This window comes from Corythoichthys intestinalis, chromosome 21 (assembly GCF_030265065.1).
Source record: "Corythoichthys intestinalis isolate RoL2023-P3 chromosome 21, ASM3026506v1, whole genome shotgun sequence".
In the NCBI taxonomy this organism is placed as follows: domain Eukaryota; kingdom Metazoa; phylum Chordata; class Actinopteri; order Syngnathiformes; family Syngnathidae; genus Corythoichthys; species Corythoichthys intestinalis.
The window spans coordinates 22,196,159-22,211,078 of record NC_080415.1 but is presented as its reverse complement, the minus strand read 5'-3'; the positions used below and the strand labels follow the sequence as shown (position 1 = coordinate 22,211,078).

The 14,920-nt window shown below is 40.7% G+C and overlaps 1 protein-coding gene across 9 annotated transcripts in view; it reads right to left on the bottom strand.

Moving 5' to 3' along the window:
* si:ch73-103b11.2 (protein outspread) overlaps nt 1-14,920 on the bottom strand; it is an 80,371-nt gene that overhangs the window by 63,957 nt on the left and 1,494 nt on the right. For all 9 annotated transcript variants that reach the window (XR_009061785.1, XR_009061783.1, XR_009061782.1 and 6 more), the window contains exons 2-3: nt 7,045-7,122; nt 1,465-1,530 (exon numbers count right to left, since the gene is read on the bottom strand). Coding sequence is in view for 5 of the 9 variants with exons in the window: in XM_057826416.1 (XP_057682399.1) it covers nt 1,465-1,530; nt 7,045-7,122 (144 nt within the window). In the remaining 4 variants the exon portion in view is untranslated. The remainder of the gene's footprint in view (nt 1-1,464; nt 1,531-7,044; nt 7,123-14,920) is intronic.

The following is a 14,920-nucleotide window of genomic DNA, read 5'->3' as shown; positions in this document are numbered from 1 at the left end:
TCCCTCTTTTCAGCCAGCGATCATGTGCATTTTTGTATTTAATAAACCATTGAACGCGTCCCGCCGTTGTATTCTGCTTTGAAGTACAACCTTGTTTCCGTAGTAGCAGACCCCAACATCAGGAACAAAATAAACCACACATTTCCAAAGATGGACGATGGACTCTCTTCCTCGGTTCTACTGTCAAGGACGCATTGTGTAATTCCCCCTTTTCAGCCAGCGATCGTGTGCATTTTTGTATTTAATAAACCATTCAACGCCTCCCTCCATTGTTTTCTGTTTTGAAGTACAACATTGTTTCTGCAGTAGCAGACCCAAACATCAGAACAAAATAAACCACACGTTTCCAAAGGTGGACGATGGACTCTCTTCCTCGGTTCTACTGTCATAGACGCATTTGTGTTATTCCCCCTTTTCAGCCAGCGATCGCGTGTATTTTTCTTTGCGGGGCAGCGTCGGGGAGAAGCTTACTTTCTTCCCTCGCCTCAGGCCATGCCGAGTAGGAAGGCGGCCGCGGTGCGCACGGAAGCCTTGGGCGCAGGCCTGGGTGGAGACGCCACGGGTGCAGATCTTGGTGGTAGTAGCAAATATATATTTAATAAACCCTTGAACGCATCCCTCCGTTGTTTTGTGCTTCGAACTACAACCTTGTTTCTGCAGTAGCAAAAGGAGAGTAGTCGAGGAAGTGACGATCGGCCTGCCATGATATTTACATCATCAACCATCGTGCTGTGACCCAGGAATTTAACGTCTGCATTCATGGACGCTGCTTCCCAGGAAAGTCCCGGACATGATACTAAGATGCGACCCGGCAAATTATTTTCACATAAAACTGATGCACGGTTAAATTCCGCGATATTCCCAGTGTTTTAGAGTGTGTGAAAGGGGTTCAGGATATACAGAATAAACATTGGCCTAGGTTTCACTTGCTGGCGTGACGTCCCCCCCCAACCGAACTCGTCAGCGCTGACAAGTTCGAGTGGGGTGGGGCTTAGCCACACTAAGCCACACAGTTGCTAACCGTCATATGCTATTGTTTAGCCACAACTGGATTCATAACCTTACTACTTTTCATCCTTCACACAGCCGCTAGAAACAGAAATGTTGTTTAATCCATGTACAGGTGACCATCATGATTTTACGACACTACGCGGGTGTGCGCTGGTCCTCATTGGAAACGCAGTCTTCCTTTTGGTAAAACACTACCGCTTCTGTCTACCTGCGTCGCTAAAAACGACTAAAACTGAAAAGTTACCATGTGTTGCTTTAAAAGATATGTGAAGTTTTATGAATAAACTTCAGTACATGCAAAAAATGTGTTAACACATTTTCTGTCATTCCCGACGACATATGATCGCTGCCAGCCCTCCATTTTAAAATGTATTAAACGTCTATTGTTATCAATTAAAACACATATAAATTCTACAAATGGCCTAGTAGTAAAGAAAAGTTGTTTTTACTCACCATTTCATCCAAAGCATAGCGAAGTAAGCCATGTTCGTAAAGGATGAAAAACCTCCTTTGCCATTTCTGCATATGAAAAAAAGATTACAAACAGTAAAGATTAACATTGATAGATTGACAATATATGATTAACCTTTGAAATCATATTAGCTATTAATACAGCAGCCACAAATGATAAAGAAATATTTATTGATAGGTTTTAAATTTAACAACATGATTGACCTCAAGTAATTCAAAATATGTCAAACCAATTCAATTTTTCAGAAAGCAAAATAAAATAAAACAATGAACAAAGTCAGAATTTTGATTTATATTTGCAGAATATAATCAACAACGGTCAGGCTGACCTTTCAGTAGAAATATTGCCAAAAAAACCCACCACAAATACAGCCAGTGTTGCCAGATTAACAAAGTTTTGGAAACAACAACAGTGTTAAAGTTATTTGGCTGCTCAAGTAAATTTGTCACTCCCCCACCCTACTAGCCACAATTTGGCTCCTAGTGCTTTGGTTGTCGTTAAATGACATACAAATCAAGGTCGCTTTTGGACATAGTGGAGGAATGTGAGCCGCAAAATAGAAAAGAACTTTTCACACTCACTGTCACTAAACATTTCTTGAGTGTCAGGAATTCTAGAGTTGTCACTCCCGGAAGGGGCAGCTCAGTATTGAATTAACTGTGGCATTATTGAAGTTGCTTTCTAAAATCAATTACACAATAACATTCAATCCATCAATCTATTTTCTAAACCTAAATCTAAGATGCGTTTGGAGCCTATCCCTTTGGAAGAGAGGCGGGATACACCCTGAACTGAGCAGAAGTATTTGCACCCCTTGTTATTTTGCAAAACATAATTTTAAAAAAATCTGTAAATCACATTGTATGATTTTAAAAATAATTTTAGTTGTAATTTACTGGAGTTCATAAATATTTGTACCCCTGAGAATCAGCAATAATTATGACACTCAAAAATTTGTCAGTCTACCTTAAAAAAAAGTCCAGTTTTACCCTATGAGTGCACCCACCCACAAGCCATTTGAGCTCAATATTGTCACCTGTGCAACCCACAGTCAGTCATAATCCAACTGCTACCATGGGCAAGACCAGAGAGCTTTTGAAAGACACCAGAGAAAAAACTGTTGAGCTCCACAAAGCTGGAAAAGGCTATGGGACAATTGGAAAGCAGCTTGGTGAGAAACATCAACAGTTGCAGCAATCGTTAGAAAATAGAAGAGGCTCAACATGACTGATAACCTACCTCAGACTGGGGCTCCATGTAAAATCTCTCTTCGTGGGTAATCACTCATAATGAGAAAAGTGAGGGCTCAACCTAGAACTACACTACAGGAGCTAGTCATTGACCTGAAGAGAGCTCGATGTACAGTTTCAAAGGCTACTCTCAGTACAACACTACGGTGTAATGGTTTAAAATCATGCATTGAGCAGAAGGTTTCCATGTTTAAGCCAGTGCATGTGAAGACCCGTCAGAAGTTTGCCAGGGACCGTGTAAATGATGCAGAAGAGGTCATGTGGTCAGATGAGACCAAAAGTAAAACTTTTTGGTGCAAACTTTACTCGTCGTGTGTGGAGGAAAAAGAAGGATGAGTACAATCCCAAGAACCCCATCCCCACTGTGAAGTATGGGGGTGGAAATCTCATGCTTGGGTGCTGCTTTTTGGCAAACGGGACAGGACGACTGTACTGTATAAAGCAGAGGATGAATGGTGAAACGTAATATCAGATTTTGAGCCAAAACCTCCTTCCCTCAGTCAGAGACTTGAAGAAATCATACAATGTACACTCTGGATTTTTTTTAAAGATTATGTCTCTATAAATAGAAATGCATCTATGATTGAAATTTCAGACCTCTACCTATTTTCTAAGTGGGTGAATTTGCCAAATCACAAGGGGTGCAAATACTTCTGCTCCTCACTATAGACATAAAAGGACAATTTAGAATTTTCACTGAACCGAACATGCATGTTTTTGAATATCGAAGGAAGTCGGAGAAACCGCGAAAGCAAGGGGATAATATGCAAACACTAAAATTCGAACTCCAGTCCTCAGAACTGTGAGTCAAGCATTCTAAACAACTAATCCACCGTGCTGCCCTACAATGAAATTCTAAGTTTAGAGGGAAAGAAAAAAAAGGATCAATGCACTCTAGGGCACACACATGCAAAGAGTAAATATACACAAGCTAACCTTAGGTAAACATTTACCATGTGTTGGGAAGTGAATTCTTGGAAACTTTCTAGCACTGAACACATCACATTTTGAAACATGTGGAGCATCAGTTTATCCCCCTTGCATTAATATATACAGTAGTATGCAAGCTTTCTTTGTTCACATATGTAGTATATGGAAACGTGTCTTCTGGTGGAAAACTGATTTAAAAAATTTAGATAACAGCATGCAAAAATGGTAAATGAGACAAGAAGTAATCTAACCACTAATGTGTATTTAAAAGAAAAATAAAAAAGCTGTGTGTACACTTTTTGTGACATTGTTCATTGTACAATGAATAAATGTCTTGGCTCAATAACGGTCAACAAACACTGATCTTCAATGGTGACCCTGTCCTCTGAAAATGGTGACAATTTTAGGTTTCCTCGTTATCTCAAAGAGTTCTTTTCTCAACGCTTCCGCCTATCTTTAACCGCCACTTTGTCTCAGACAGTGTTGCATTACTATTGCTTGGCTCAAATTCCAACATAATCCATGAAATATTGAACAACGCTTTGGAAGGTCTTAACAGGTCTGACCCGCTCCTGCAATTGACAATTCTTGTCATGTAAAAATACAATAAAATCCTTCTAGGAAATGTTATTCAAGCTAAAATGTTTACGCTGCTCACTTCAGCACAATCAAACATATCAGTGCTGTCAGTGCGAGCAGCAGGCTGTTGACAACAGCAGGGGTGAACAATCCGGAGGTGCTTCACCCCCCCAAAAGAAAACATATGGAAGCCATCAGAGTGGCTGTGAGAACTGGGACTTTTCCATCACCTCCCCCACATTCTCCCAGGTCCACTTTTGGGATGCACCACCACCATAGCTTTTATCTGGGGGTCAATAAAGAAGGCGGTGCAACCCTGTGAGGCTCACATTACGAGATGCCAAGCGAGCAGGGTTCAAGGAATCAACTGAATATAAAGCTAATTATTGCCTGGGAACCACGATTCTCATCATTATGGGCCAAAACTCCCACCGGAAGCTTCAGTCCAGTTTTTCCCAGAGAGTTAAAGTATACTGTAGATATCAAAATGAAAACATTTCCGCTTTGTGATCCAAGTGACTATTTCACTTGTGTCTTCTAGAAACATAGTGTTATTAATTACCAAGGGCCTAGCTTTGCATAGGGACGGTAGTGACATAACACTACCAACTTTTCAGGATGCTCAGATTGTCCCCACCAACCTTTAAGCAACCTTATATGCATTATATAATGATTTCAGTTACACAGGGAATTTAGATTGCCTTCCCATATGTTGTCAGGATAGAATTGACCCAACCATTATTAAGCGAATTATTTTCATTATGTTCAAACATGTATCCCTTTTCACTTGCTGAATGCGCCAGTCCATTTCCCATCCCTCAAACGCACGTTTGATTGGCTGATGACCTGACCCGCCCCCAACACACGCACGCTCACACTCACACAGCCCCGACGAATAAATGTCTACAACATGCCACCTCATCCGCCCCCTTCGAAGATGAGGGATATTAGAATGTTTTTTCTGCCAGTAGATGCTACTGTATGTAATTTAAAAAGACACCAATGTTGTGGAGGTGGGAAACACACCACTAATTTTGCTAATGAAAGTCCGACCTGCATCAGAGTTAGCATAACATTAAACTGTTTGAACTTGCCAACCTTCAAAACTCGAGTAGGAAGTTGCTTAGAGAGAAGTGTCCTACTGTTTGTGTTTTCTACTGTTAACGTTAATTAAACTGTGAGAAATGTAGCAAATTCTGCTGAACACTATAGAACGAGAAAAACGGCAAGAAGCTGCTTACAGAGAGACAGGCTCACACAACACAACCTACACACAACATGATCATAATTAACTACTTACATTAAAAATTAAAAAATAAATAAAAATGAAAAGTTTTTAGGGGGATGCTGTGAGCTACCCACACTAGTGTTGTGATCGACTGGTCGATCGTGATCGACGTAATAAGCACACCTGATTTAGCATACCAATTACAGTGGGGCAAATAAGTATTTAGTGAACCACCAAAAAGTTCTACATGAAAAGATAGAGAGGCCTGTAATTGTCAACATGGGTAAACCTCAACCATGAGAGACAGAATGTGGTAAAAAAAAATCACATTGTTTGATTTTTAAAGAATTTATTTCCAATTTAGAGTGGAAAATAAGTATTTGGTCACCTACAAACAAGCAAGATTTCTGGCTGTCAAAGAGGTCTAACTTCTTCTAACGAGGTCGAACGAGGCTCCACTCGTTACCTGTATTAACGGCACCTGTTTTAACTCATTATAGGTATAAAAGACACCTGTCCACAACCTCAGTCAGTCCCACTCCAAACTCACTAGAGAGCATTTGGATGATCCAGAAGAGGACTGGGAGAATGTGTTATGGTCAGATGAAACCAAAATAGAATTTTTTGGTAGAAACACAGGTTCTCGTGTTTGGAGGAGAAAGAATACTGAATTGCATGCGAAGAACACCATACCCACTGTGAAGCATGGGTGTGGAAACATCATGCTTTGGGGCTATTTTTCTGCAAAGGGACCAGGACGACTGATCTATGTAAAGGAAAGAATGAATGGGGCCATGTATCGAGAGATTTTAAGTGAAAATCTCCTCCCATCAGCAAGGGCATTGAAGATGAGACGTGGCTGGGTCTTTCAGCATAACAATGATCCCAAACACACAGCCAGGGCAACAAAGGAGTGGTTTCGTAAGAAGCATTTCAAGGTCCTGGAGTTGCCTAGCCAGTCTCCAGATCTCAACCCCATAGAAAATCTGTGGAGGGAGTTGAAAGTCCGTGGTGCCCAACGACATCCCCAAAACATCACTGCTCTACAGGAGATCTGCATGGAGGAATGGGCCAAAATACTAGCAACAGTGTGTGAAAAGCTTGTGAACAGTTAAAGAAATCGTTTGGCCTCCATTATTGCCAACAAAGGGTACATATCAAAGTATTGAGATGAACTTTTGGTATTGACCAAATACTTATTTTCCACCATGATTTGCAGATAAATTCTTTACAAATCAAACAATTGATTTTTTGTTTTTTTCCCTCCACATTCTGTCTCTCATGGTTGAGGTTTACCCATGTTGGCAATTACAGGCCTCTCTAATATTTTCAAGTGGGAGAACTTGCAAAATTAGTGGTCGACTAAATACTTATTTGCCCCACTGTATTTATGTTCATATTCGTGACAATTGTAGCCCTGCCCCTTGTTCACCTAATTTGTTTGGTCTTATTCATGTCCCATCCTGAGCAAAAAGTGTACATGCAGGTTATGCAGTTATATTGTCCCTACCAATGTTGAGACCAAACCTACGCCCTTGTTTATTACACAAAATTCACCAAATAATGCCACTTACCCGAGATCTGTGTAAAGGATTGTCAAAATTGGTCCCCTCCGGCGCAAGGAGCAACCACCCTCCATATATAGCTTTTGCCTGTTAATGAGAAAACATAATTATCAAGACTAACCATGAAACAGAAACCTTAACAGTACAATTACGCGCCTATTAAAATGACGGCTGATTAGATTAGTAGACAGCTCATTCCCAGTGACCACATCATTAAACTAAGCACACAGTTCAGATCACTGCCATGGTAGTCAAATTCACTTGCTGACTTGAGTTGACTGCAAGCTACTTTTCCCCGCTGGCTTTATTCCAGTGCACCATGCTGCTCTTCGGAGGGGGAAAAGGAAAAGCCAACACACACGATTTTCTCTCTGATTCTCTGAAGAGAGTGTACTAGCGGACAGAGGGGATGTCCAGCAAGAAAAACAGCACAGACATTCAGAGTGTTTGCGGCTACGAATTTGCAATTTCAATTTAAGAAACGCGAGTCGGCCTGGCATCCTTTCTGAAATAGTTGCTGCTACATACTTGAACTGCTGCCACTTGAGTAGTCAGCAGTTATTTTGAGTCAAACATGCCCTGCCTAACCACAGCTGGCTTTACGTGTGAATGGCAAGAAATGTCGCAAGAATTGTTGCGAGATGTTTGCGCTCAAATGATAAGACGTAAATCTTCTACAAAGTCAACCGGCGTGCACTCAAAAATCCATGGAACACTGAGCTAGAAATCAAGTTGAATAGCTCTGACATTTATAGCCGCGTGGCTCCTCCGTCAGGGGTTTTGATTACAGTCATAACTTCATCCCATGTAAAGCCACGTATAATCCACCTTAAGATCCACTTTTGTTTTGATTGCAAGAGGTACGAACCACTTCTAAACAGCAAGTGATTGGATAAACAAAATGACATAACAGCAATTTTCAATCTAAACTCCCCAACGCAAGAGTCTCAGACAGTCAGCGCTTTGCGGCCCAACTATCTGATAAGCGGTTCGCCTGCAGGAAGGAATCACACTGGTACCGGCTGCGTTCTAGCCTGTAAAAATATGCCTGAAACCCAAGGAGACTGTGCAGAGTTCAGAAAGAAAAAAAAAGATCTTGTCTTTCCTCACATGACCTGACAGCAGCCCTATTTAAAAAATACACTCTGATAATTCCAGGTCAAGTTTTCCCCTTCATTGGTTTAGTGGTGTTGCAAGAGCTCCTGACCTCCTCGTTCCTCAGACTGTAAGGCAACCGAGAGTCTGGATAGTAAGGCCAATGGAAGAACTACAAGAATGAAACAAATGAGCCTCCAAACGTTCTTTGCTTTGCAACTCAGGAATGACTGGCTCAAGTGGGAGTTTGACAGCCGTGGTTTGTCCGAAACGAGGGTGTAAAGAGCTTATTCACTGCAAGTCCTCCGAGTCAAAGTGGATTGAAAGTCTCTCACCATCACTGGCAGTCAATGATTTAAATTTTCAACAGATCATTTCAGATGCAATTGTTTCTCATGAGAACGATTATTATGAAAATGTCATCCAGCTTCCTGCAGCGGATGTGCCCGACCTTAGAGATTCAGCCGCGCTTCAAAACATGAACCGAATGACACCAACGCGCCCGCCAAGCACTTCGTTGTAGGAAAACTTTACAACTTAGACGTGACCGTCTACGTTGGAGGTTGACAGCCGGTGTTCCACAGGGAAAGACTAGCTATTTATTTTCCATCGTCTTTTTTTTTTTGAGTTGAGGAAGGAAAGTGTGTTAGTTTTCCAGAGTTGCCGCTCTCTGACCAGCTGGGATGTACTGTTGGAATAATACCATTTGTGCTTAATCAACAAATGGAACATACAGTAATGCGATTTGCGGACAGTCTATCCTGAGGGGAATCCAAATAAGAGTTTGGACTGTGTGACAAAAAAAAAAGAGGATTATGCTGGTAATTGTTTTTGCATGTTTTTTTACCTACTTAATTAGCAGACGCAGTAGATCATGGCATGGTGAGCGATATTATCTATATCAGGTAACAGATAGTAAACTTCCTATTGTCATAATTTCCTTCTACAGCCACGATCACCATTTATCAGCCATAGGCCAGTGGTGCGGACTGTACATTACAATGGAGAAGCTCGTACTTCTATCATCAATAGGGGTATAACAAAATATCGAAGTGGTGATATATAGGGTTGTTATGATCATGTTTTTTTGCTCCCGATCCGATCGTTTTAGTTTGAGTATCTGCCGATCCCGATATTTCCCAATCCGATTGCTTTTTTTTTGCCCCCGATTCAATTCCAATCATTCCCGATAATTTTTCCCCGATCATATACATTTCGGCAATGCATTAAGAAAAAAATGAATAAAACCCGGACAAATATATACATTCAACATACAGTACATAAGTACTGTATTTGTTTATTATGACAAAAAATCCTCAATGGCATTTACATTATTAACATTCTTTCTGTGAGAGGGATCCATGGATAGACAGACTTGTAATTCTTAAAGGATAAATGTGACTTTGTATATTGTGACTAAATATTGCCATCTAGTGTATTTGTTGAGCTTTCAGTAAATAATACTGTAGCCATTTAACTTCTGCCCAAATGCATGATGGGAAGTGCAACCATGACTGTGCGTAATGCTACCAATTGATATATCTTCTCTGCGTTGGGAAATAACATAGGGTGTTAAGAAAAAGATCAACTACTACCTTTCTTCCCCACATTGCTTCCCACGATATTTTTAATTATTGAGAAAGGGATTGTAAGGCTTTAGCCAATTAAAAAAAGGCTTCCAAAATTCTCTCTACTCATTTTACGTTGCCTTTTAGCTCTATGTATACGTAAAACGGTGCCATTTTAGATTGAACGTGACAATGCGTGAGTGGGTAGTGCAGCGCATGCGTTAATTACGTTAAATATTTTAATGTTATTACCGCCGTTAACGCGATACATTTGATAGCCCTACTTTAAGCCAAAACTAAAGACTCTAGATGAGTGTAAGACATTTTGTCTGTAACGTTAAATACAATTAGAAAACGATTTAATTAAAAAAAAAAAAAAAAAAAAACGTATATTAAAAAAGGCATATCCGATATTTTTTTGCCGATTCCGATACTTTGAAAATGACGTGATCAGACCCGATCGGGATGTGATATATTGTGATTAGACATGCGCCGATTACTGGTTTCAAGGTATACCGTGGTATGAAAAAGTCACGGTTCCAAAACCGCAAAACTTTTCCGTCATACCGTCCCTAAGATATTAGCCATTTTTTTTTGTCCCAAAAATGCATGGAGAAATCCCTCACTTGCAGCCGCAAGGCTCAACCCTCCCCAACCGGTAGTTGCCCAGTGTCAGTGAGTCAGCTGTGATACTCAATGGCTGGAGGTTAAACTCCTGAACTTTTTCACCCCACCGAAGAAAATGAAATCGCTGGCATGGGAATACTTCGACTATAGAAAAGTTACAGCCACGGCTTAGAGGAGGAGAGCCAACCGACATGTAAAACATGTTTGCGGAGGGTGGCTGCCGAGGAGGTATTACCTCCAATATGATATTGTATTTAAATTTTATACAAAATTAAAGGTTAGTAAACACTGTCATGAACGTCTGCCACCAGATTTGAGAGTTAACTCCAGTGTGTTTAGTGTGTCTAGCAGTGGTAAAACGTCAGTTTTTTTTTTTTCTCTCTGGCAACTGTGTTGAGAAAGAGAGTGTGTGTATAATGTAAACATGATACGAGTCACACTCACATGCTTTTTTTGGAAAATAATTCAATTATTTTGGTTCTGATGGTAATAATATTGAGCTCTGGCTGTGGATTTAGGCTCACCTAAAGGACTGCCTTTATTTTAATTTTATTTAGAATATTTTGAGGGTTTTTTTTAATGTATTTTAACACATGCCTAATCGTAATACTTTGCATCCAAAAAAGTTATCGATCGATATGCTCATACCAAGAATTGAGATATTGTTTTAAAAAGGTCAATGTTCCACCTTAATAGTGTCTCAGTTAACTCCATGGCAAACATTGACGGCGCTCGACGCCCAAACCAGATCATTTACAGTCACAATTTCTGATTTTCGGGGCATTTACAGGTCACTTGCTGTTCATTTTAAGACATTTACAGGCCACTTCCTGTTGAGTTTGAGTCACTGCCTATTCATTCCCGGGTCACTTCCGGTTCTGTAACCCAAAATCGACAGTAAGTGACCCATAAAATGCCCCAAAATCAACAGGAAGTGACTGAAAATAAACAGGTAATGATCTGAAATGGCCCAAAACTACCTCGTTGCCTGACACTGGCTGCCACGGACAGCCATAGAAGTGGGATGGGCCCGTTTGAAGTGGGAGAGGTTCATTCGCTGCCACTCTCCCAGTTCAATTGGATTGAACATCTAATAGTGATAAAGTTACAGCATTACGATTGTTTTTCTGTTCAGTTTATTTATTAGTTGTTTTGTACAATGATTTCCTGACCAATGTACCAATAATCGTTGCTTCACCATATCATGAGCTCATCGTTATCGTGAGCTTTGTATCACAAATCGTATCGTATCGTAAGGTACCAAGAGGTGCCCACCCCTAATCAGCAATAGTGTAGCAATACATCTAAGTAGATTGATACATTGATAAGTTTCGCCATGACCCAATCAATTCGATCCAAACAAAAAACATTAAAATTATTACTTTTCTGTTATGCAGTTTCTTTTCATTTGAACGTCTGCAATGTTCTGCTAACAATATTGTCAAAATTGATTTGTATCCCCTCCTGCCATCCCTGAAGGCCGGTTGATGGGTGCGCGGGTGGCCCAGGGGGCCACCCTGGGTCCCGGGGGGGGGACGATGGCTCCTTTGCTGGGCTGCGGGAGGAGGGATGGGCTGCGCATGGCCCCCCGCCCCCCCGCCTGCCCTCCCTCCCCGGGCTGGCTGGGTGGGGGCCGTGGCCCTGGGTTGGCGCCCGCGCGGCTTCTCCGCCAGTCTGCGTGGCTGTCGCGCGCCCGGTGGGGCCTGCGTGCTGCTGGATGTGGTAGGGCATGCTCTGGTTGGGGGTCCCGGTGCCGGGATTGGCGATGCGGCGGCGTAGGGTTGGTCGCCAACGGGCTTACACTCATAAGCGATTCACACGATTACTGGGTTCTAGATCACAGAACTGATTTGTGTACACTCTACCCCTTTCAATCACTTAGCTTATAGACACCCCCACCCCCATTCTCCTCTTTCACTGGCCAATAGGTCCCCACATGGTGTAAACCGGAAATACATCTCGCTGACGATAGCACCAGCATATTAGTAACTAGTTTAGATGTTCAATGTATTTCTAGTTGTTGTTTGTGTATGTGTTTCTTTTCCTTCTTCTCTTGTATTTCTTTTCTTCTATCCCCCCATAATCCCTTCCTGTTCGCTGCTTTGTCATAATAAAAAGGTATTTTGAATGATCACAATGGGAGTATGTCAGACTCTCAATGTGAAACATTAAAACTGTTCAGAATCCGGGCACTTAGACTTCCATTCTCTGTGTCAAACAGCTGAACAGGACAGGTTTAAAAAAAAAAAAAAAATTGATATGTATTTTTGTGTGTTTTGTGTGTTTTTTAAGGATATTCTATTAAATCGATCGAAGGCCCTTGAATCAAATCAAATTGTGACAGTAATAATCGCAAATATCATATTTTCCAAAGAATTCCTATCGCATTGTCATCTAAATGGTGATTTACACCCCTACTCATGACTGTATCCTCAAGTATTTTGACCCAGTTAATCAGCAAAAGCAGTAGATAGTGGCTAGTGGACTGGAAAGCTTGGGCAGAGGCCTAGTTTGGCATGAAATTAAGGTCAATAAGGGCCCCTGGCCTGAAGACTAATTGAGTTCAATGAAACAAACCTTTGCACTTTTCGTCTGTCTACCCCTTAAAGCAGAAACACAACCACCGCATGGCCATTCATTCCACTATTGAGTTCATGTTCATTAATATCACACCACACAGTTTAACAGTGATGCCCACTCACTGCTTCTGATGTGCTCTGCCATCTGTGTCCATCTTAAATCTCAGCTTTTTATATGACAACAAGTCAATTTAGAAATTGTGAAACACACAAGAAGCTGTCTCGGTCTGCGTTTGCAAAATTTAACATGCGTGTGGAATAAAACCAGTCAACCATAGCAAATTGCAATTTGTCCGACCCGTTCAGATCTACTTCTAAAAGGGCTTGTGTGAATTCAACAGGAAGAGAAAAAGTAATGGAACGGAAGCACATTACTGAAGATTGAGAATAAGCTTGCGCTGGTATGATATTCTGACGGTATGATGACCTTAAACCAAAATATCCCGGTTTCACAGTATTTCGATTACAGCCCTAAAATGTGTTACTTTGAGATATCTGGGCTTAAAATAAAAACATAAACTTTTTTCCATTGAACGGGATTTTTATTTTTCAAAGCATATTAGCAAATTGGAGCATAAGTACAATGTTAAGGTAAAATAAATAAAAATAACAAAATATTCAAAATAAAATGTAAATGAATTCATTCCTTTAGGTGATCCTAAAACAACAGCCACAGTTTAACATTATTACCATCAGAACAAAAATATTTATTTTCCATTAAAAGCATGACTTGTATCATGTTTACATTGTACACACAATCTCTTTCTCAGTTTTACCAGCGGTAGACACACTAAACATGTTGGAGTTAACTCTCGTAGCTGGTGGGAAAAGTTCATGACAGTGTTTACTAACTTTTAATTTTGTATAAATGGGTAATCCTATTGGAGGTATTGCCTCCTCAGCAGCCACCCTCTGTTTTACATGTCGGTTGGCCCTCCTCCTCTAAGCCAGGGCCGTCTGTCACTTTTCTGTAGCCGAAGTATTCCCATACCAGCGATTTCGTTTTTTTCGATGGGGGAAATTTTTCAGGAGTTACACCTCCTCCAGCCATCGTGTAGCACAGCTGACTCACTGATACTGAGCAAAAACCAGTGGGTGAGGATTGCGCCTTGCAGCTGCAACTGCAAGCAAGGGATTTCTCCATGCATTTTCGTGAAATAAAAAATAGCTAATAACTTAGGGGAGCTATGACGGAAAATTTCTGCGATTTTGAAACGTTGACGTTTTCATACCACGGTATTCCTTGAAACTGGTAACTGGCACATGTCTAATTGAAATGAAAATTGTCATAACTGAAAATCAACAGGTAAATGACCGTAAATGGCCCAAAATTACCTCATTCATTGTAGCATCAGTTATGCATTTCATCCCAAATGAATGCATTTATTTTGTTTTGTTAAATGTAGGGCTGTCAAATTTATCGCGTTAACGGGCGGTATTTAATTTTTTCTTAATTAATTACATGAAAATATTTATTGCAATGTCGCAGTACGACTAATTCACACATTGCTGCATACAGCCTACAATGGCGCCGTTTTACTTATATACAGAGATAAGAGGCAGTGTCAAGTGAGTGGAGTAGATACAAGCATTCATTTGGGCCGTGCTTTTAATTGGCAGAAGCTTTGTCATCTCTCCCACAGCAACTATAAATAGTGTGGGAAGCAATGTGGGGAAGAATTACAGGAGTTGATCTTTTTCTTAACACCCTGCAGTGTACCCAACGCAGAGAAGATAAAGCATTTGCAGCCACCACACACAGTCATGGTTGCACCACTTTGCATCATGCATTTGGGCAGAACAGTTAAGTCGCTACAGTATCATTTACTGAAAGCTCAACAAATACACTAGATGGCAATATTTAGTCACAATATACAAACTCATTCATCCTTTAAGAATTACAAGTCTTACTATCCGTGGATCCCTTTCACAGAAAGAATGTTAATAATGTTAATGCCATCTTGTGGATTTATTGTTATAATAAACAAATACAGTATTTATGTACAGTATGTTGAA